The sequence below is a fragment of the Vigna angularis genome, chromosome 4 (assembly GCF_016808095.1).
Source record: "Vigna angularis cultivar LongXiaoDou No.4 chromosome 4, ASM1680809v1, whole genome shotgun sequence".
Lineage (NCBI taxonomy): Eukaryota > Viridiplantae > Streptophyta > Magnoliopsida > Fabales > Fabaceae > Vigna > Vigna angularis.
In genome coordinates, this window is record NC_068973.1 from 42,375,957 (window position 1) to 42,400,803 (window position 24,847).

Here is a 24,847-nt window from a genome sequence, read left to right on the forward strand (position 1 = left end):
ATGGCTAAAGTTTTGAATGTTCACATGTTTATTGATGGGAGTTTTGTTCAGAATTGCAAAAGAAATTGAATTGTTGAGTCACAAAATGTGCATGTGGTGAGTGTTTGCTTACCGCGTCCCACACTCCAATCTTTTAATGCTTATAAGATAAATTGAGAGAAAAGAGGAAGAAAGTTATAAAAGAAGAGAGAGAAAAATTGCAGTATCCTATGCCTTTTTCTCTGTTTCCTTTTCAACTTTTTTCAGTTACCATTTCCCTCGTTCAAATCTAACCTTTAATTTATTTCAAATCTTTTTAACTTATTCTCCAACTCTGTTTTCTCATACAACTATAAATATGTATCGTCCCACACCATGCTCTGCCACTCTCTCTCATTCTTGGCTCTTATGCGTTTGGATCTTTCTTCCATGCAGTCAAACCCAATGCGGTGAAGAAGGGGATCTCGTGAAACCCTTTTCTTCTTTATTTCTTATGTCTTCATCGTTTTCTTATTGGATTTCGATCTCCCCATGGCAATCGAAGCGCAGTTTTATGGTTCAAACAATTTGATGGTGTGTTTCAATTCTCAACCATATAAGCATAATCTGCAGCAACCTGGGCAACAACAATGGCTACACCAAGCTAGGCAGATGACTCAAACCGCGTCTCTTGTTGATCCCATCTTTTCTTCCTTTTCCAATTCAAATGCCCAGATCAATGCTTTTCACAAGTACAATCATAACGGTCAACCTTTAGCCTCCTATCCTCAAAGATTCGCTACTCAACTTGATGAACAGAGAGAGATCGATCACTATATCAGATCTCAGGTTAGTTTCGTATATTAAGCAACTCTGCTTCCTCTGCTTGTGCTACATTACAAAACTTTTCAAGGTTTTATTACTTCAATGGCCGTGATTCCGGCGGGGAATATGGGAGATCCGCCACCACAACGCCCCGCCACGGAAACTGTGGTTGCACCGGTTGTTTTTATATGCGATGTCAAGGAACTACTGTTTAAAACCTTGACTCTCTTTTTTTCATTGAATTGAGAAATTTGTTTGCTAGTTTAAGTTTGTAAACAATTTGTTTGCGATCTTAGGATTGTGTTAATCGGCGTTTGTTTTGTATTTGTTCAGAATGAAAAGTTGAGAGTTTTTCTGCAAGAGCAAAGAAAACAGCATATGGCGGAGTTATTGAAGAAGACGGAATTGAATGCTCTTCATTTACTGAGACAGAAAGATGAAGAGATAGTGGAAGCAACGAAGAAAACGAGGGAGTTGAAAGAGTTTTTGAGAAGGTTGGAGGTAGAGAAGGAATCGTGGAGAAAGGTGGCAGAGGAAAACGAGGCCATGGTATTGTGTCTTCATAACAACATAGAACGGATGAAAGAAAGAGCGGTGCATGGAATGACATCGGAGGATGCAGAGTCGTGTTGCGACGATAACGTGGGAATCACAGCATCGATGGGGGAAGGAACAGGAGAAAAGAGAGAGAGGCATGGTGGGGTAGGAGAAGTTGAAGAAACTAGGAAAAAGACAATGGATTGCAAACGTTGTAATTCTCAAAAATCGTGTTTTATGTTTCTTCCTTGCAGGCATCTCTGTTCGTGTAAAACTTGTGAGCCTTTTCTACAAGTTTGTCCTGTCTGTAGTACACCCAAAAAGTCTAGCATAGAGACTTTAATTGTATGATATTTTGAACATGACATAATTTTATACAAAATGATCCTTTTGTTAGCATATAAGTTTGTTTTTCTGGGATTTTTTTAATCGTTCTTGCCTCTGTTACGATTCTCTTTCATCACAGGCACTAATCTAATGCAGAGATAAGGTTTTGAGTTTGGCGATGAATATGAATAATCAAATGCGTCACGTTCAAGAGAGATTTCTGATGAATGGTCCATTCATGTTTATGTCCTTGATATTTGAAACCGATGAATGGTCTATTCTGGAATCTGTGTCATCTTAGTTTCTCCGAGTATTTTCACCATAAAAGCTGTTCCATATGCCAACTTTATCACCATCACCGGTTACTTCTGGATTTGTAAAAAAAATATTCATGACTCTTTCTATCAATGTAGAAATTTTGATATGATGTTGTTCAGTTACAAATCATAATATACTTTATTTTTATAGTAAAATTGAACATGATTTACTATTAATTCATAGTGTAAAACTTTTATAGGATGATACAGACTCGTCAAATAAAAAACCCTGAAATATTTTTTCTTTATGTTTGTAAGATATGAAATGCATTTATTTTAGTTTAATATTCTATAAAATATAATGATAGTATAATCTTCTCTGATATGTTCTTAATAATCATCTCAATCTTTTAAAATATATTAAGTATTAAATAAGAAGACTGACAAATATAAATATATATATATATATATATATATATATATATATATATATATGTAATTATTTTCCATTTTTTTACTATGAATTCAATTATTCTCTTAAACTGGTTTTTCAACATCAGTTAATTATTGACATTTTCAAGTTTTTTTTAACACGTGATTAAGAATTTTCATTACTTTTTCTCAATTATAATGGGTTGTTTGAATAAACTAAATTATAATTATTTAGGCTTAAATTCTCTTTCATATCTGTAATTTTATTTATACAAGATTTTAATTATATATTTGATTTTCTATTTTTTTAAACGTATACAATTTCGATCCAGTGTAATATAATTCAATCATTTTCACAAAAATATTAATGTATGGTCAGACTAGAAAGGGGTTGAGATTAAAATAGTTTAATTGTATATTTGATTTTTCTATTTTTTAAATTAAACAATTTTGATTCATTAAAATGTTATTCAGCTTGTATCGGAGAATATTAATGTATAGGTCATAATAACATTTAATAGGAAAAAATGAGAAGAGAAAAAGGTTGGTGGAAGAGTGATTACATAGTCCAAAGATTAATAAAAGGTGGTCAATAATATTTCAAAGGGACAGAAAGTAAAAGTGATTTAATTATATATCTGATTTTCTAGTTTTTCCAAATTAATTTTAATCCACTATAATATCATTCAATTGTAATCAGAAAATACTAATGTATCATTCATAATAATGGAAAGAGAAAATGGTTGGGTGGTGGTGGTGGTGGTGCCCCCGAAAATACTATAATGGGGGCAGATTATAGATAGATCTTTTTTTTTATAAAATGATGTATACTATATTAGAATATTTAAATCATTCAAACTATGTTTAACTATATATTTACAATTATCACAATTATTCAAAGTCTAATATCACCCTTGGTATCCTACACCACCCCAAGGACCACTCATCTATGATCATACCTTATATACGTATATACTAATGATAATGTACCATGACAATCAATAAGAAAAGGTCAATTACTCTTCTGTCCAATTTTCACACATGCTCAATTGTATTTTATTGTTTTTAGAATAAAAACAGGAAAATAATTGAAAATACTTATTGTAGATGAAGATGGAAATATAATCCATACAACTAAAAACATGATATACAAAGAAATATTTAAAGTAATTAAAAATAATAATATATAACATTTGATAATACATATTAGATATAATTATTGTTATATTTGTAACATGTTTATTTATGTGTTATTTATCTCTTTCTAAAATCCAAATTCGTATTGCGTATGAAATGAAATACATTACTTTATAGATATTTACAGGTTATTCATAATTGTTTCGAGACTACGTTACACAAGTGTAAATTTAAATGACATATTTCAAATTACCACTAATTACAATAATATATATACATTATTTTGTATATTATTTCTAACTATTGAATTTATTTGAAATATTTTGAATCTTAAAATTACGTTGTTCTGACTAATCATTAAAGAAAGAGTGTTTGTATTTTTCTCCATTATAGATTTTGTTGTAAACACAAACGTAGGAATGACATTCTGCAGTGAACTCCAAGGCCTCATCACCATACATATATAACTCAACAGTAGTGATAAGATGAATTCGACAAATACAGACAAAAGTTCTCAGCAACAGAATCATTGAACTTACATATACTTATACACATTCAAATGCAAAGAAGATATTTAACAACCAATTACACAAGTTGTCTCGATGATGTAATTCCTCTTGACAACCAATTTTCTGTCTAAAGAATTTACCTTTTCTAAATACCATTCGTGGGGAAAAAAGATCAAGCTGATTAAAGATAACTTAATACAAACTAAACCCAAAAAACTGGCTAACAATGATAGCCAATCCAAGGGCTATTGCAATAAGGGAAGAAGCCCAAGTGAGTTTCTCGGTTATCCTAGGTACTCTATCTTTCAGTGCCTGGCTACACGAACCTATAAACACAGTATAGCTTCCCATGGCAATCACAGTTCCAATTAAGAACATGATGAGAAACGCAGCACCTGCTAAACGAGAGGGCAGAGCAAGGGCAGGCAACACCATCATCAATGCATCCGGTTGCAGTCCATGAACTATTCCAGTGGCAAAAGTAGCAAATCCAATCTTCTTTTTCCCTACTGTTGGATTATCGACTGATTCATACACGTTCACATCACATTCACCACTTTCTAAAGCAACACGCGGGGTATGTACTTCTGAAGCTTCTCTAATTCCCATGGCACCAATTATTAGCAGGGTTAGACCCACCACTCTAGTGCCCCATGTTCGGATAATTTCAATATGGAGTTGATCCTTCAGGATTAAAAATATTAACCCAAAAAGAACCTGACCAGCATCATGACCACAACCCCAAAGGGCTCCAACAGCAGCACTCTCCATTCGGGTTCGACCAATTGACAATGGAGCCAAGGCGGCCAGGTGGTCAGGCCCTGATAGTGTGTGCAAGCACCCAGCTAAGAAACCAGTCCAACCACTACTTAGGAGCTCACTTTGGATTAATTTTCCACCCACGGCAGCTGCAGCAGGACCACCAGTCTTCGCAGCAGTTTGAAAGGTTGCAAAAGCTGCTGGTGCAATAGCAGGTTGGATTAAGATCAAAGCAAGAGCAGAGAGTGTGATAAGAATCCGAGCTGGTATTGCCTGAGACAAAAAGCACGAAGATTTTTTTGTTATGATCTATTTATACAGCAGAGTTTAAAAAAAAATTAGGACAAAAAAGTACTATCACGAAGAACATCATCCAAAACAAAAAAATTAAAGAATAAACTGAAATATGCCACACATATGTATCCAAGTCTATATTCAATTACATATAGCCCACAATAAACTTGATGATCATGTTTTATTGGCAGAAATACGTAACAGAAATTGGTCATGCCATCAAGGTACAAAAAGAATATTAGACCACCAAGAAGCTAACAACTTGACCTAGTGTCAAACCAGGGTCATGGATTTGTTTGTCACGCTAGAAAAGAAGAAGAAAAACAGAAGCAGAGATACAGATTGAAAAACGGTGGAAGAACCGGTTCACTAACTTTACAAGAAACGAGGCTCTTAATTTTAGGTTTGCAAAGAAGATTCTTCACCCTTAGCACACATCAAATTCAAATTGGGAAAATAAAAACTGCCATTTTGAAAAGTAAAACTGTAACACCCCTTCGGAGAGATCTTTTTTAATCTTTAATTAAAAGAAATCAAATGGAGCTATCCGAAACATGAATTTGAAAATGACCAATGATACACAAACGAGAGAAAAAAGAGTGTTGAACAACAATGATTGCTGAGGGCATAATCATACCTTTGGCTTTTGGAAATTCACTGTTTTGATTTGATTGAGAGAATGGGGTTCCGGTGGGAAGCGATCTGGAGAAGAGGAAATGGATGGGAAACTATTGGGGTGTTTGGAAGATGCAAGAAAGGGAGTTGAAGATGAAAAAAGAGAAGGGTTTTCATTCTTGCAACAAATTGAGGTGACCCTCTTCAAGTCGGAACGTGCTAAAGGAGATAAATTGATTCTTGCAGTTGCAGATTGAAATGGAGTGAGAAATGAGAAAGATTTGTTGAAAGTATTGAAGGAAGAAGGTGAAGGCGATGATAGAAGCCTGTCCATGTGTGGCTTCTATCTACAGAAACAGAGAAAGAGAACAGAACAAAACAGAACATAAAACAGATTCTTTACTTAAATAAAACCAACTATTACCTAACCCTCCTTCCTTTCATTTTCCTTTGTTGCACAGGTCCAATCAGAATTAATAAAGTTATATCATTACAATATTAAAAATAAAAATTAAATATTTTTAACATCTCATAACAAATGATTTAAAAAGGAAGTTATAAAAATGTATAAATGTTTTAGGATAAACAGGCTTACAGCTAATGGATTTTGTTCAGTTGTCTTTTTTTTACCATTGCCGACAAAAAACATGTTGAAACTTAGAAGTCTTAAGAATTTGTAATGTTTGTTTTATTAGTGGAATGGATGTACATTTATGTGGTTGTTTTGGAAACTAAGTTTTGTGGGAGTGTGGTGAAATAAAGTCCACATTAAATTAAAATAATAATAAAAAAGCAAAAAAGTTTGGCATAGTGGAAAATGACAAAAGAAGCCTTGCCACATCCACACGATTGCACACTTTTTAATGTGCTCTGACATGAGCTTTCGTGTGTAAGGCACACGCTCTCAGGCCCACTTCTCCTTTTTCTCTTTTCCTATCATTTTCATTATAACATTATAAAAATTCTATTACAAACCAATGTGTGTGTTTATTTAGTACATTGATTGAATTATGCAATTAAAATATACTATGAAATATACAATTCTTAATGTATTTTTATATTATATAATAATTTGGAATTTTTTTTAATTTTACCTTCAAAAGATATATTAACCTGAAATATATTTTAAATTTACATAATATCTGGATTGCATTTTCAGAGCTCACAAGAAATATGTTTTAGATTACACAATGTATAAAAATTTATGAATTGTGTAAATCGAGGATATATTTTTTTTAAATAAGTTTTAGATTGTACAATTAAAAAAAAAGTTTGCGTTGTATAATATAACATTTTTTTAATTATATATTGTAGACCATAATCCTTAATGAAAAAAAAGAGAGTATAAAAATGCTAAAAGAAATACAATCTATTTTGGGAACTTCTTCTTGAAAAAAGTAAAATGATGTTTTTTTTTTTATATAGATTTATGAAAAAAAAACTACATGGAGGTGCAGGAAGAAACGGATTTGTTTTCTGCCTGTGGTTAAGGCCCAAAGCCCAGAAAGCGTAATAAGCCTTGGTCAGTCCATGAACCAAAAAGCCTGTTACTTTTGTTTTTAATTTATATATATAGAGAGATTAGAAACAATAAAATATTGGAGCTTTTCTTCAACAAGAGCGTTTTAAAGATTTTTTTCACACTTCTTTCAATTTATTCTTTTGATCTTTGTTTCTAAACTCGAAATTTGAATTTTCTTTCTAAATAATTTATCTATAGTAACAAATAATATATTGAATCATAATATAAATTATTTATAATAAATATAAATTTGTTTTATGCATTAAAAGGAACTTAAATATATAAATTCAATTAATTTATATACTAAAAATTATTTATTATTATTATTTTGATAGAAAATAAAATTATGTCGTATGCATTACACAAGTACAAATACCAATTATTCATAAATTTTTATTGATAAATTATATGCATTAACATATAAAAGAAATCAATCATAAACATTAGATATAATTAAATAATGTCGCTAACCTCGCATTTTTATTTATAAAATATATTATTTTGATTTTAAAATATCAAATTTTATAATTTTATTCAAATCTTAGTTAATATCAAATTTTAAAATAGACTATGACAAATGAATGTTATTTTATAAAAAAAAATTTCGAAGATTAAATCTCAATTATTAAAACTTTAAAAAATGTGAATATTTATTTAAAAATTAGAAGACACCATTGTCATTTTATTAAAATTATTAGAGGGTGAATATTAATCTTAAAAAATAAGGATTTTTCTTATTTTTAGGTTCAAAAGGATCCACTTTTCTGAAATACAGGGTGTTGTCTGATAGATGAAGACATATAAAATTTCAATTATTTCATATGTGGAACACTGGTACTAAATTTTATTATGGCTTGTCTTTTGCCTGTTACAATAATAATGCACTCAATGCAGTTGTCCTTGTCAAGAGAGTCATGGGTTGCTATAAACTTTGGTTAAAAAGGATAATATAGGGAAAGAAAAAGGAAAATATCTTAGATGAAAGGTCCAAAATGATAAAAGAAATTATATAAAATAATCTCTGTTTCAATTATTTTTTATTTTTGTTTTATTTGTGGTGCTTTAATACCTGTAGACTCAACTTTAAAAAGCTTCGCAGGTACACTGACACATACCAACAACACCAATAATTTTTTAGCTAGTATATAAATTTTGCATGCCGGGTTTTTGTATTTATATATATTTAGTTTATGGAATTTTTTTGTTTTAAAAGAAGTTGTTCAATTGAAATTACAAGTAGTTAAAATAAAATAAATAAAAGAATGAAAGAAAATATTGGAAAAATAATAACATTTTTATACAAAATTTCATAATCAATTTCAAACATGATAATATTTCAGATTTCATCGATAACATTTTGATTTTGAATTAATTTTATAAATATTTCAAAATACGATTTATTACTAATTAGTTATTTTATTATATTTTAGGTTTCTGATAAAAAAGAATTACGTTTGTTTCCTAGAAATGCTAACTTTATTTTTCAGGAATGTTGGTGGTGTTTAAAACCTAGTACAGTCAACGGTCAACTGGACATAATGGTAGTCTCTCCAAACAGACGGTGGCGGAGCTCCACATGTCCCAACTCGACAGGCTGTTCACGGTCAACGTACCCGGAATGGCGGCGTGCGCCAGCCATGGTGGAGGGGCGCTTGAGGGGAAGCATAGCGTGCACGGGGAGCGTCGGTGGCAGCCGCGGTGGTCCAATTGCGACTGACTACATCATGTCGAAGCACGCAGTGTTGGGTTTGCTGCGTCTCACCCAATGGGTTGGCAACGCCGTTGACTTGTAAACTGGGAGGGATGAACGAGGAGGAGGCGCGAGAAGATTGCCGGAACTAGTGGGAGGGATGACGCCCAAACTGGTGGCCAACGCGGTGATGTTTCTGGTCTCTCTGATGACTCCGCCTTTGTGACCGGCCTTGATCTTTGGTCTAATTATCAAGTTGTCATCTCAGTTAGTAAAACTCAAAGAACAAATTACCTGAAAGCAAATTGTCTCTTTACTGTGAAGTAAATGGAAGAAGAAGTGCTATATATATATATATATATACACACACACATATTTACATATTTAATTTAACGTATGAAAGTGATAGATTTATGAGATATAAGATACATAAAATAAAAAATGTATAACTATCATATTTGGAATCCTGATAAGAACCAAAAGTTTGATCACAAGGTGATAAGGTTGAACTCCAAATTGACAAAAAAATGGAATCAGAACAAAGTCTTGCATGTCTGTCACCTGTATTTTCTTTTGTGGGGGTAGCCAGGAGACAAATCAGGCTCCAAATTAGCTACTCTAATATTTCTGTCCTTTCCTCCCTTAATTCTTACCTAATTACCAATTACCATGATTATTAACTTCTACCTAATTCAGAAAGGATTTACAAAGGCATTTTCCTACCACTTTAGTTTATATTTTATACAAGTGTTTTTTGTGCAGTATTTTTCAAAAATAGTAATCATTATGAATTTCCTTTTGACATGTGATCATGAATCACTTGACGTTTGGTGAAAATGAATAGACTTTTTTTTTCTTAAATAGTTATTCATATATTTGGTCCTTCAAGAAAGACTGCAAAACACATATTAAATGGCAGATTTTCTTTTATTAGAAGGCAGTAACTCAAAAGGCAATGAATTGAATAGTTGTTGAAGGAGATGTAGTAGGTAGAAAAGTCTAAAATGGGACAATGACATGGTGGAAGCGTAGTTGTAGAGTTGTAGTTAGTGTTAGTACTCAACAAACAATCCCAAGGGACTCAGTCTGCTAGCGCCACGCTGTTAAAGACATTCAACAACAGCGTAACCATAAGCATATTCCCAGCATCCTAAGCTTTTTTAGGGAGAAACAAGTCAAAACTCTCACCACCCCAAACTAAACTCAACCATCGAGTTTTAGGGACACCCTTTTGTTTTGTTCAAACACTCAGTAGTAGTTTGACGGAGAATACTATCACTGCGCTAAAATCGAATGGCTGATCCACAACCGTTGCTGCTCAACGATTCGGAGCCAACTCAATTCCAGAACGCCAGACCCACCCGAATCGCCTCCCTTGACGTCTTCCGTGGGCTCTCTGTTTTTGTATCCGATTCCTTCACTCTTTCTTTCTTTGCTTTTTAGACAAATTAACAAGAAAAGGTCTTATTTTTTTTTCTGTGAATTGAAAAAAGGCTTTCCCTTTGTTGAATTTCAGCTTATGATAGTGGTGGATTACGGGGGTTCCATCTTCCCCGTCATTGCTCATGCCCCCTGGAATGGGATTCACCTGGCTGATCTCGTCATGCCATTTTTTCTCTTCATTGCTGGAATTTCTCTTGCACTCGTTTATAAGGTGCCTATTCCGATGCCACTCCTTTTCGCATTACGTTTTCTGCTTTTCACTCCTTGTATCAATCCAATTACTTAAAGCCCTCTTTTTTTTTTTTTTCTTTTCTTTTCTTTTCCCCGCAATACGTCAGAGAAGGCCGCAGAGAACACAGGCTACATGCAAAGCTTTCGCTAGAGCAGTCAAACTATTTGTTCTTGGTGTTGTTCTTCAAGGTAATATCTTCTCACTCACTCTTTTGTTTCCACGCTGTCATGATACCGTATTTTTCAATAAAATTGTTGCATGTTATGTCTGCACAAAACCATATTGGTGAACTTCAACTATGTTCACCAAACTTTGCCGTACTTTACAACTGTTTTTTCTGCCGTTCTAGTTTCTTCACCTAATAAACAATGTGTATTTTTTTCAGGTGGCTATTTTCACGGTATAACTTCCTTGACTTTTGGTGTTGACCTTGAAAGAATTCGGTGGTTGGGAATTTTGCAGGTAAATTCATCCATAACACGATCTCTTGTGAGTTGTTGATTACTTTTCATACTAAAAGTTGATAGTGCAAAGAAATGTATCTGATGTAGTTGTGATGTATGACTCTACCTCATCACTAATGGTTGATATCCGTATTTTTTTTATGCATATTATTTGAGGTAGCTAACGAATTTGATATGATGATCTATGAATCCAGAGGATATCTATTGGATACATTGTTGCAGCTTTATGCGAGATTTGGCTTCCACCTCCTCGATTAAAAGATATAAATTTCGTCAAAAATTACTACTGGCATGGGTAAGGTTTTCATGTCAGAACTATTAAATTTGAGAGCCTAATATGTCGATATCTGATTGCCCTGATAATCAAGATCGTCTCTAAATCAAAACAATCCTTGATAAGTATAATTTCAGGCACCCACTGCTGCAATATGATGTTTAAAAGTAAAACTTAACAACCGGGCACTTTCCAAATTTAAAAGTCTCAACCCACAGATTTTAGTAGAAAATTAAATAAAGTTAAATGGCAGGATTAGTCCATTTCACATATCATGAAGTTGCCAAGTTATATTTATCTAGTATTACATCCAGTGTATTCGTACTCATTTTCTCATCAATGTACAAATATTTTTATGCAGGTTTGTTGTAGTAATATTGCTGGCACTTTACTCAGGACTACTGTATGGTCTATATGTTCCAGATTGGCAGTTTGATGTATCAGCCTCGACCTCTTCGTTGCCTCCTATTGGTGGTGGTGATATTTACACGGTGAGAGTAGACTCAGCACCCTTCACTTCTCACTTTCCTATCTTCTATTTGCTTCATTTTTTGTTTTGAATATGATTTCATGAATTCTTATCAAATTTTACTGGTTAGATAGCTGGCCTGTGCTTATTAATTCTCAAAAATCTCACCTGCTTATTCATGTTTAAAATTCTTTTGTATGAGAATATACTGGTGGTGGAATTCAAAATATGTAGTTATGCTTACAATGTTCTCAACCCAATATCAGGTCAATTGTTCAGTGAGAGGCGATCTTGGACCTGCTTGTAATTCTGCTGGAATGATTGATCGCTACATACTTGGTCTAGGCCATCTGTATAGAAAACCAGTTTACAGAAATCTTAGGGTATGTTATTGTTGATTCCATTTCTTTTTTGTTCAGCTTTACAGCATAATGTGACATGTTAATTCCTTGTTGATGATCTAACTTCCAGGAGTGCAATATGTCTAAGGGTCAAGTTTCAGATAGTTCACCTTCATGGTGTCATGCACCTTTTGACCCAGAAGGCATTTTAAGGTGATAAGTATAAATTGCTAATATTTCCGTGTGACTCAATCAGTTAAAGTCCTTCTATGTAGAGTTGCCTTTTTATCTTATGAAGTTCCAAGACAATTATGCTCTGTGCAACTGGAAGCATCTTTTGCATTTTGTGGCATTTTTCAATACCATAAACATTTTTTGTACTAGTGCTTTAAAGGTTTATAATTTTTAGGGAAGACCAAGTTGTGATGTGCTTTCAGATGATATTCATCTATAGGCCTTTATTCTTTTGGAGCAGTCATTCTTACCTGACTGACGCCAAGTTTCTGTTACTGTTATCGCTTTCTGCATTAGTTCCTTCTACTGTATACTAGTTTCTATTGTTTGAAAAAACTAGTAGGTTTGTTTTCTATAAAACAAATTGTAGATGTTGATAATCTACGTATTTATTCCTGGTTCTCACGTTCTTTACAGATTTTTACTGATAGTATGGCAAGAAAATAATCATTGAACAGCAAATTATATATATAGGTCGTAGGTTCTGTGTTAGTATTCGAGTTACATTGACTCGTAGTGATGGAATTATCTTCACTTGTTCACAGCTCCATAACAGCAGCAGTTTCATGCATAATTGGACTTCAATATGGTCACGTTCTTGCCCACCTGCAGGTGAGATCAGCATCAATTTTCCAAACCTCAATAGGCTGTAAAATTTAGTGTTTTCAAGATGAGTTCTTTAAAAATTAACTATGATCTGATAGTGCACGTCCCTTTGTAGATTGTTTTAGTCATTGAATCATCTACACATAAGTACTGTAAATTGTAGATTTGGGTTCTTGGTGGGTTATCTGGTAGTGCTTAGTCAACTGACCTTTGTCTTTTATGTACGCTTGTCCTGTAGGACCACAAAGAGCGCCTATACAACTGGATGTGTTTTTCCCTTTCACTTTTGGCTCTTGGATTGTTCCTGGCCTTAACAGGTCCGTGCTGTAAACCGTGTGTGGGAATCTTCTGTTCGTGGAACGCACACTAGAAGTTATTTACTAATAATAAATCGCGTATTCTCTCTTCATAATCATATTTGTTCGGGTTTTTATCAAATCAACTTCTTTCTATGTTCGTTGATGCCATAGAAAGTTTACATTGATCTTTCTTTTACCCTTTTTACCTTTTGTTTTCAGGCATTCCAATAAATAAAGCTCTGTACACCGTCAGTTATATGCTACTAACTTCTGCAGCTTCTGGTCTCACATTCATTGCTTTATATTACCTGGTGAGTACCAGAGAAAACTATACAGAGAGAGACAATTCCTGTTTTATTTATTGGGTACTATATTAGCATGCAGATTAAACCCATGATCTCTGCAATTTTTCAAACTTTTGACCACTTTATCCCATCCCGAATGGCTTACATTGATCAAGTTTAATTCTTGGCTCAAGTGTTCTTTGTTCGTCGTTACCTTCCATTACATTATTCCTGCCGCATGCATCGTGTTTTGCAACATACATTTTTTCCCCTAGCTAGTTCCATTTTCTGATCAAGGGTGTCATGTTCTCTTTGAAGCCCAATGTGATTATATCGTTATACATTTACCCTTCTGTAGGTAGATGTTCATGGCTACAGACGTTTGACAGCGGTGTTACAGTGGATGGGAAAACACTCTTTGAGTATATTTGTCCTTGTATCTTCAAACATGGCCGTGATTGCTATTCAAGGATTTTATTGGAGTAAACCCGAAAACAACATTGTAAGATAACCTTTGCATGCTGCTGTTTTATGCTAGAAAATGTTCTTTCCCCCCAACCAAAATTTGAGTATTCTTTTACACCTTGCAGATAAACTGGATTGTGACACGTTTCGACCGCACATAACGTCCTTGTATTGAACTGGTGTTAGATTTTGATGCCTTGCCTTCCATGGTGTACATATTGAAATCAAAGTAAAACCAGAAAGAAGCAAACAAGCAAAACAACACCATTGCATAGCAGAATAAGGTTGCTTGAAGATGGGGTCGTATTAGTTTGGAATTTTGCACGACATCAACTGTATATTTTCCTAAAGAACCACCATGCAAGTACGCTGTCCGAAAAGGAATACTGAATATCTCTTTCAATCCTTTCATGTGCTCAAAAGTAAAGAGCACACCTTAATCAACATCTCATGACCAGTTGCTTCTACAAAGTGACAAAGACCATACCTTAGTTCTAAACATTCTTTCTATTTTGTTCATTCAATAACTTATATTTTTTTTCCACTTTTTGTGTCCAAAATTTTTTAACAAATGTGAAGTCGTATTTTCTAATGCGTAAAAGGTTACGAACAACTATGTTTAGCATCAACCAACTCCCTTAAGCACTTTCTTTAAAGATGTCATGTCTCTGCCATCAACTTTTCTTTTTTCTTTTACATAAGCTGTTGACATTGAATGTCACCAAATAATAACTATACGACACTAGTTATAAGCTAAAATTAGCTTACATATAAGTTAAAAGAAAGTTAAATTATAAGAGAAACTTCTATAAATTATTGTGTGTACAAAGTAGTTTTAGTATGTAGGAATTATTATTTATTTATTTTATTTATATTTTTCTCATGTATATATCTTTGTGGAAAGACTTAACATACCCAAAATATACATAAGATCATCTAAGTTGCAGAAGTCTAAAAAAAAAACTCACAAGTTTCGTTTACTTTTATTTAAACAGCTAGCATGATACTCTTGCAAGTTTCGTTTTAAGAACGAACGTTGTAAATATTCACATTTTTATTTTAATTTCAAATTTTAAATTTAAAGAATAACCACTTAAGAATTTGATTTGATCAATAATTTATTGTCGTTATGACATGACGACATGATACACCAACTTCTTCCCATGATTTGTTTATAAAATATAATTTTTAAATTTAATACCATTCTTAAGATGCTCTACTTAGATACTTCTCTTTGCTTCTTAGTTGTACCAATGTCTCATATGGATGAAAAAATATTTGCGCGAATTTGCTTCATTTATGACATTAGTATAAACTCTCTTTTATATATGCCATTATAGTTAATCATGAATGCTTTCCTTAATAATAATTTAAAAACTTAATAATAATAAATTAAATTATTTTACTTTTTACTTAATTAAAATGACTTTACTTTGTTAATTAAATTGTTTTGTTCCTTGGCATCGACAGATAAGTGATTGGGTGGAGAATGGCATGCAGGTGTCTATTGTGTGCCAGCTAGTGTCACATGAAGTGATCCTTGTTGGACTCTTTTTGTATAATATGCTTTTAATAATATAATAATATTCTGTCATGTTACTCTCTACTGCTTCAACCTTTCACTTTTCTACACTTCTTCCATGCCATAATCATTTTCAAAACAAAATCACTCTATACTACTTTTAACATTACTGGTATATTTGACCGGTCAAAATATTAAAAAATTAATAAAAAAACGATAAAATTGTTGGATTCATAGACGGTTTATTGAAAAGATATAAACACCAAATAACTGACATAATTCTCTACTCAAAACCTTAAGATAATGGATTAATGGATCTTTCATCTTTATATAATGTTTCACTCTCTTATTTCTATCCAATTTGAGATTTAGACTTTCACTTGAATTTTTAATAAAAATTATAAAATAATGATAACTAATGTGCAATACACTTTAATCAACACAAAAACATTTTTCTTATCATGTTTAACGCTTTTTGGTTTGAAGTACAACCGCACATTGCTTGCTTTAGTTTCAAACTTTGGTAAAAGGTAAATATAGTTTCGTGTGGATAGAAAAAGTTCAATATAAATGAGGAAAAAAGTTACATTCACACACGTGACGATAAAAATATACTCTAAAAATATAAATAAATTTATCCAAGTGAAACTTGGTTGGGTGAAAGAATGCACGAAAGTGGACAGGAACAATTTAATTTTGTTAGACAGGGACCACTTTAACAAAAGCAGATTTAAAGTTTTGAAATTTATTTCTTGCGAGTAATGAAAATTAAAAATACGGATGATGGAATTATACTCTAATTATGAAGTTTTGAAATAATTATGTAATGATGCGGTGTGGTGAAAGTATATCCTAAGGAGGCCTGAATTCTGAGTTTGCGAAGTAACAGGTAATGGAGAGTGGAAACAATGTTTTGTGAAAAGAATCTTTAATTTAATTAGCTTCCTCTAAACAAAGTTATTTAAGTTGATAAGAAAAAATAGCATGTTAATTTTAAATAAACATATAATTGGTTAGGCTAGAAAGAAGCAGATGTAATGATAAAAAAATATTAAAATAGTCTATTTTTTTAAATTACTTAAATGGATAATTTAATTGAAAATTATCTTGAAGTCATATTAGCTACCTCGTGAAGTTTTTGAAAATTGTTCAAGGTCAATTGTATAATGTTTTGTAGAGTGTTCAAGGGTTTGAAGTTATTTTTAATTTTAATTCTTTTTTCGTATCATTTGTTCAAATGGTTAAAAATATATTTATAGAAAATAGTTCAATATTAAAGTTAGTTTAATATTTGATTGGTCAAATATTAATGGTATAGTAAATATGGATCACTTATCTTTTTATTTTAAATTTATGTTTATAAATTTTGGAGTAAGTTTTTGACTAAAAACGACCTAATTACAATCCAATTGATATTAATCATATTTTATTTTTAAGTCGTTCAACATTAAAGTTAATTATCTAAACCATTAACCAATTCATTCGATTCCTCAATCATCTGGTCCAGTTTTGGTTGGTGAGATTAATGTTATAAGTATTCTAAGTTCTGTTCATAGTCACCGTTATTCACTCTCTTGAGTTGAATTAAGAGGTTACTTACAGAAGTACTTTAATATCAAAGTTAATAAAGATTGAGCAAGTTCCGCAATAAATACGTATTAAATATAATAAATTTACCTCATTATCTTAAATCTATATTTATTGTTTTTGAAATAAATTTTAGATACCTAATTACAATTTAACTGATAGAGATTGTATTTTGATTTAAATTAGTTATCATTAATCTTAATTATTGCTTTAAGGTGGGAGTGGTATAATATTCATGACTGATTGAATCATATGATTTTAGATGATGGTTTGTTTTTGTATCAATAAGATCTTACCATTTGCTCTAAAACTGATCGAAGAATAATACTATAGAAAAAATTATTATTTAAGCAATGTTTGGTTGTAGATGCATAGCATAATGGTGGTTTTGTGATTATTATTAAATTAGTAATAAAAATAATAAAACAAAAAGTAATAATAATAAAATAATAATAATATAAGATGTTATTTAATATATTATTAAATATTAAATCATATTAAAATAATTAGTTATTTATTAATTTTAATTTTAGAAAAAAAATTTAAAAATGTTAAACGGTTTTTGAAGTTTAACATATTTTTAAAAATTTTGTTTTTTGATTTAAATTTTAATTAATAATTAACTTGGTTTAATATTTTAACGTAATATTTTTGAATTTAACAAATTTCTTAAATTAATTTTATTACAAAATTTAGAAAATATTTAATTTATTTTAATATAATTTAATATATGTTATTATTTTAATAATTATTATGAAAATTATAATAGTAATAATAAAACTAAAAATAATAATAATAATAATAATATTAATAATAATAGTGTAAAATTTTATTTAATATAGTGTAACATATTAAATAATATTAGAATAAATTAATTATTTGTTAACTTTAAATTAAAAGCAAAATTTAAAAATAGGTTAAAAATTAATATATTCAACTGTTTCCGAAAACCATTCAAGGCTTCAAAAGAAAACGTTTTAAGATTTCAGGGATTTTTTAAACTTTTAAAGTCTTAGATGATTTTTGCAAAATGTAGAAGATTTTCAGTATATATTTTCAATGAGAATTTGATTTCCGAACAACCGAATTCTAACATTTTTTTTTTAAAATTCAAAATAAAAAGTGATAATTCGGTTTCCCAAAAACCGGAATTATGAACTTTTACAGAACCGTGCTATTCATATAAATACTATTCATATAAATACTATTCATATAAATATTATTCATATAAATATTATTTATAGGGTGCTATATACGTAAATTAAAAATAAAAGTATGTTAATTAAGAAAAAAGATCGTGGTTTTGTAGTTGATGGAAATGAGTTAGTTTTGAACGTTAAGGAAAGGAAGAGATGGTGGTGGGTGGGGATGATTGGTCGTGAAAGAAGTTGTTGTTATTGTACGTTATGAGAGGGACCACAGTGGAAAGCAGAAGAAATGATGAGGAACATTTTGGTGAAATTGAAATTGGAATTGGAATTGCGTGAATAAAAAAAGAATAAATTAGAGAGAGAGAGAGAGAGAGATGACCGTTGTGGTAGGGGTTGCATCGCATTGCATGCCAGGCTGACAGAAGAAGATGAGATGAGGCCTACCTCTGTGCTGTGGCTACCCATTTAGATGATTAGCGCTCACATGCTCCTGCTCTGCACCCTGTCCCACACCCTCTTTCCATCTTTTCCTTTTCTTCTTCTTCTATTTATTACAATATTACCAAATTACCCCTCTCTCTTTTCCTTATAACCCACCAACCCAACCTTACCCTCACTCTTCTTCTTCTTCTTTCTCTTCGTATCTTTTCACATAACACACTCTGCTCTTTCTTCTCTCTCTCTCTCTCTCTCTCTCACACAGACCAGACACAATGTCCAAAGAACTCACCGAAGAGGGTCAACAAAGGAAGGACTACTACGACCCTCCTCCCGCCCCTCTCATCGACCTCGCCGAGATCAAGCTCTGGTCCTTCTACAGAGCCCTCATCGCCGAGTTCATCGCCACCCTCCTCTTCCTCTATGTCACCGTCGCCACCGTCATCGGTCACAAGAAACAGACCGGTCCTTGTGACGGCGTTGGCCTTCTCGGCATAGCCTGGGCCTTCGGTGGCATGATCTTCGTTCTCGTTTACTGCACCGCCGGCATTTCCGGTAAACACCTTCCCTTACCCTAACCCAACCCACCGCTTGCCTTTCTTTTTTGTTTTTTTCTCTTCTACGCTTTCTGACTTCTTATCAACGCAAACACAGGTGGACACATAAACCCAGCGGTCACTTTTGGCCTCTTCCTGGCGCGCAAGGTCTCGTTGATCCGTGCCGTTCTCTACATTGTAGCACAGTGCCTTGGTGCTATCAGCGGCGTCGGGTTGGTGAAGGCCTTCATGAAGCATCCCTACAACTCCCTCGGCGGCGGTGCCAACTCCGTCAGTTCTGGCTACTCCAAAGGCACTGCTCTCGGTGCCGAGATTATCGGCACATTTGTGCTTGTCTACACCGTTTTCTCTGCCACCGACCCCAAGAGAAGCGCGCGTGACTCTCATGTCCCCGTACGTTCTTCTTCACTCTTTTCTCTTTCCACACTCACGGACCATGAGTCTGTGTTGGTTTTTTAGTAATAAATGAATGTGTTGTGCAGGTGTTGGCTCCATTACCCATTGGGTTCGCCGTTTTCATGGTTCACTTGGCTACCATACCCATTACCGGTACCGGGATTAACCCGGCCAGGAGCTTCGGAGCTGCTGTCATCTACAACAATGGCAAAGTTTGGGATGACCATGTGAGAATCTAGCCCGACGTGTGTGCATGGTTGTGGTATTTTGATTTGTAACTGATAATGTGTGGTGTGTTTGGTTGCAGTGGATCTTTTGGGTTGGACCGTTCGTGGGAGCGTTGGCGGCGGCGGCATACCACCAGTACATACTGAGAGCAGCGGCTATCAAGGCGTTGGGGTCGTTCCGGAGCAACCCCACGAACTAGCTGTTGACGGAGAAGAGGAGAGGGAGAGAGATAGTGTAGAGGAAGTTTAATTCGTGTTTGCATTCATGATTTGTTATTCAGTTGATGTGTGTGTATGTGATGATGATGACCCATTCGTCTTTTCTTTTGTAATTTACTATTTATTTATTTTTATTATTGTTACTATTTCTTCCGTTTGTTTGTTTGTATGAGATGAGATCATATTATGACCGTTATTTAATTTTAAATTTATATTTCCCCTGTTTTCTTTACCCACCGTGCATGGCATGGGATGAGTATAGTCTTTTGCAACATAAATTTGTTGTTCCTTTTTTACCTCGTTCTTGTCTCTCGTACTTTGTCTGCTTCGTAATGTAATGGGATTTCAAGTTGATCGCATCCAATGAATTTGTGCTCTATACTATAAAGTTTAACAACATCATAATGTAATAAATTTAAATACGATTTTTCTAAACGTAAAGTTAAAGTGTAGGGCAGAAGAGTGAGATGGCACGCACTTTGATTTTTAGGGTATGGTGATGGTAGAAATGGGGTACACATGGAAAGTGTTGACAGCTTTTGAAAGATAAAGCCGAAAAACACCTTCTCTTCTCTCTTCTCTCTTCTCACAACATCACGTGCCCTCCACCTAGTCTGCCTGCTCTTGCACCAACAAAAAGAAGGGATACAGTATAACTGAAATGATTGCAATAACTAATGCATTATTCAAACTTATTTAACTAAAAATCGCTATATTTTTCATCAAAGATTATCGACATTTGGTGTTAGATTTATTATGTATTTATTTTGTTCATGTCTTAATTTGGCTTGCCTTTTTAATATGTCATCAGTTTTTAAACTCCTAAAAAAATGAATTCATATGATTAATTAGTATAAACGGCCCACCAATTTCCCCCGTTTAAAATCTGATAACGGGCATTAAATATTTTTTTTTTCAGAAAGAGTTTATTTTTGTAACTTACCCAATCATTCTCAACTAATTGAAAATTATTATTTGATTTTTTAGAAAAAATATTGGTGAATTTATCCACAGAAAGGCTTATGGTTACGCTTGAATAGTAATATAGAAGTTAATTACGTGGTAAATATATATAATATTATTTTTAAAGATAAACTCCCAGCATCATCAGACCTTATTTAGTTAGATATAAAATCTTATTCTTCTCCTAAATCATTGCTTTTGGAATCACTTTTGAGAAGTGTGACAGTGTTTAAGTTGTTAATTTTAGAGCTTTGTTTTGAGCTCAAACTTTTATGGACCTCAATATTAAATTGATTTTGTGTTTTGGGCTTAAAAGATGAAAGTCCAATAATAGAAAATGTCCAAATAGAATTCTAGAAAATCTTATCTAGAAGGATTTTAGAATGATCTACAAAAATATTTAAGGATGATTATTCATAGTATCTAAATAAATTTAGAATTATAAGAATGTTTTAGAAAGTTCTAGAGAATGAATTATAACCCTTAGATGAGTGTTGTGGTGGCAAGATCTTAACCATTGGTTAAGGAGGTGCCACTAGTATAAATAGGGGATGATAGTATCATTTGTATGCAAGCCTAAAAAAGATTAGAAACATTCAATACAACAAGTCTTTCCTTCTCTCAAAATCTTCCAACCTCCCAAATTTCAAACACTTCCTTCAAGCCTCTAAAGTTTCCTTCCAACAAAGTGGTATCAAGAGCCATAAGATCTTCATAGAAATGGCAAATACTGGAGTTCCCTTTCAAGTCTCAATGCTCTAAGAGCAACTATGACAATTGGAGCTTAAGGATGATTGCTCTCCTTGATGCACATGATGTCTGGGAGGTGGTCGAGAAGGGCCACACCGAGCCAGAGAATGTAGAGAGTCTTTCTCAAGCTCAGAAGGATAACTTGAGAGACTCAAGGAAGAGAGACAAGAAGGCTCTCTGTCTAGTCTATCAAGGACTATATGAAGATACTTCTAAGAAGATTTCTGGAGTCAAGTTAGCCAAGGAAGCATGGGAGAAGCTTAAGATCTCTTACAAGGAAGCAGATCGAATAAAAAAGGTACGTCTTCAAACTTTGAGAGGAGAGTTTGAAGCTTTGCATAAGAAGGAAGGTGAACTAGTCTCTGATTACTTTTCAAGAGTTTTAACGGTTACTAATAACCTAAAAAGAAACGGTGAGAAGCTAGATGATATAAGAATTATGGAGAAAATTCTCATATCATTGGATCCAAAGTTCGAACATATTGTCACCATTATCGAAGAAACAAAAGACTTAGAGGCCATGTCAATATAGCAACTTCTTGGCTCGTTGCAAGCTTATGAAGAAAAGAAAAGAAAAAGAAGAAGGAAGAGATCGTGGAGTAAGTCCTCAAGGCACACGTTGATTCAAGAAAAGAAGAAAATGCACACAACCAATCAAGGTGAAGTTATAGTCAAGAATAAGGACGAGGGCGTGCATATGGACATGGACAAGGACGAAGGCCTAACAACAATAACCAAAGAGGAGAAAGCTCTAATAGAGGTAGTGGGAGAGGAAATCTGAATTCAAGGTATGATAAGACACAAATCAAGTGTTACAATTGTGATAAGTTTGGACATTATGCTTCTGAATGTAGAGCTCCTGACAAAAATAAAGTCGAAGAGAAAGCCAATTATGCTGAAGAAAGATGTCAAGAAGATGGTACCTTGTTATTGGCTTACAAGGGCCAAGATAGAGGCGAGGATAATCAGTGGTACCTTGACAGTGGAGCAAGTAACCATATGTGTGGGAAAAGAAGCATGTTTGTGGAGCTTGATGAATCAATAAAGGGAAACGTGGCTTTTGAAGATGAATCAAAGGTGACGGTGAAAGGAAAAGGTAATGTCCTCATCCGACTAAAGAATGGAGAACATTAATTTATTTCCAACGTATATTATGTGCCAAGCATGAAGAGCAACATCTTAAGCTTAGGACAACTCTTAGAGAAAGGTTATGATATTCAACTTAAGAATAATAACCTTTCGATAAGAGATAATACAAGTAGATTCATTGCAAAGGTGCCAATGACAAGAAATAGAATGTTTGTGCTCAACATTCAAAGTGATGACCCACAATGTCTCAAGATGTGCTACAAAGACCAATCATGGCTTTGGCATATTCGATTTGGCCATCTTAATTTTAAAGGATTAGAGTTGCTCTCCAAGAAGGCAATGGTGAGAGGACTCTCTTATATTACTCACTCCAACCAAGTTTGTGAAGGATGTTTACTTGGAAAACAATTTCGATTGAGTTTCTCAAATGAGTCAGACTCAAGAGCTCAAAAGCCATTAGAACTCATACACACGGATGTGTGCGGGCCAATCAAGCCAAGATCACTCGGTAAGATTAATTATTTCCTTCTCTTCATTGATGATTTTTCAAGAAAAACATGGGTATATTTCTTAAAAGAAAAATCAGAAGTGTTCGAGAACTTCAAAAAGTTTAAAGCCCATGTTGAGAATGAAAGTGGCCTTATGATCAAAGCTTTGAGATCCGATCATGGAGGAGAGTTCACATCAAAAGAGTTTAAGAAGTATTGTGAAGATAATGGAATCAAACGACAGTTGACAGTGCCAAGATCCCCTTAACAAAATGGAGTGGCGGAAAGGAAGAACAGAACAATCCTGGAGATGGCAACGAGCATGCTTAAAAACAAGAGACTTCCAAAGAAGTTTTGGGCTGAAGTCGTTGCATGTGCAGTCTATCTAACCAACCGCTCTCCAACAAGAAGCGTTAGTGGAGAAACACCACAAGAAGCATGGAACGAAAGAAGGCAAGGTATATCTCATCTTAGAGTCTTTGAAAGCATAGCTCATGTGCATGTACCAGATGAGAAACGAAGTAAGCTTGACGACAAAAGTGAAAAATACATCTTCATTGGTTACGACGCCAACTCCAAAGGGTACAAACTCTACAATCCTAATACAAGGAAAACAGTCATCAGTCGGAATGTAGTGTTTGATGAAGAAGGAAAATGGGATTGGTCGACAAACTGTAAGGACCATACTTTTTTCCCATGCGTTGAAGAAGATGACGTGGAACAACAACAACAATCAGAAAAGGCGCTTGCTACTCCACCTACTTCACCAAATATAACCCTTCAAGATGATGAAAACTCAAGTGAAAGAATGCCACATTTTTTAAGTCTCCAAGAAATCTATGAGGTAACTGAAAATATAGACTTCTGTCTATTTGCAGACTCTGAGCCCATGAACTTCCAAGAAGCAATTGAAAAGAAGAATTGGAGAAATGCGATGGATGAAGAGATCAAGGCAATAAAGAAGAATGATACTTGGGAGCTAGTCTCGCTTCCAAAAGGGCACAAAGCAATTGGTGTCAAGTGGGTCTACAAAGCAAAGAAGGACTCCAAAGGAGAAGTTTAGAGATACAAAGCAAGATTGGTGGCAAAAGGCTACAGTCAAAGGGCTAGCATCGATTATGACGAGGTATTTGCTCCAGTTGCTCGACTAGAAACTGTTAGACTTATTATATCATTAGCAGCTCAGAATAATTGAAAGATACATCAAATGGATGTCAAATTCGCCTTCTTAAATGGAGTTCTTGAAGAAGAAGTCTACATTGAGCAGCCACAAGGATATGAAGTCAAGGGAAAAGAAGATGAAGTCTTGAAATTAAAGAAGGCCCTTTATGGATTGAAACAAGCCCCTAGAGCTTGGAATGTTCAAATTGACAAGTACTTCAAAGAAGCGAATTTCATCAAGTGCCCATATGAGCATGCACTCTATATCAAAGCTCAAGGTAAAGATATTTTGATTGTATGCTTGTATGTCGATGACTTAATTTTTA

The 24,847-nt window shown here is 33.5% G+C and overlaps 2 protein-coding genes and 1 pseudogene across 2 annotated transcripts; 2 read left to right on the top strand and 1 right to left on the bottom strand.

Moving 5' to 3' along the window:
• The first annotated feature begins 276 nt into the window (after nt 1–276).
• LOC108330940 (probable BOI-related E3 ubiquitin-protein ligase 3) lies at nt 277–1,702 on the top strand. Its single transcript, XM_017565543.2, has 2 exons — nt 277–807; nt 1,117–1,702. The coding sequence occupies exons 1-2, from the start codon at nt 511–513 to the stop codon at nt 1,669–1,671; spliced, it is 852 nt and encodes a 283-aa protein (XP_017421032.1). The 5' UTR covers nt 277–510; the 3' UTR covers nt 1,672–1,702.
• A 2,284-nt stretch (nt 1,703–3,986) lies between these two features.
• LOC108330612 (chloroplast protein FOR GROWTH AND FERTILITY 2) lies at nt 3,987–6,058 on the bottom strand. Its single transcript, XM_017565104.2, has 2 exons — nt 5,673–6,058; nt 3,987–5,014 (listed from the first exon to the last, which is right to left on the bottom strand). Exons 1-2 carry the CDS (start codon nt 5,982–5,984, stop codon nt 4,175–4,177), a joined length of 1,152 nt encoding a protein of 383 aa, XP_017420593.1. The 5' UTR covers nt 5,985–6,058; the 3' UTR covers nt 3,987–4,174.
• A 3,880-nt stretch (nt 6,059–9,938) lies between these two features.
• LOC108331521 (uncharacterized) lies at nt 9,939–20,302 on the top strand (annotated as a pseudogene).
• Nucleotides 20,303–24,847: the final 4,545 nt, after the last annotated feature.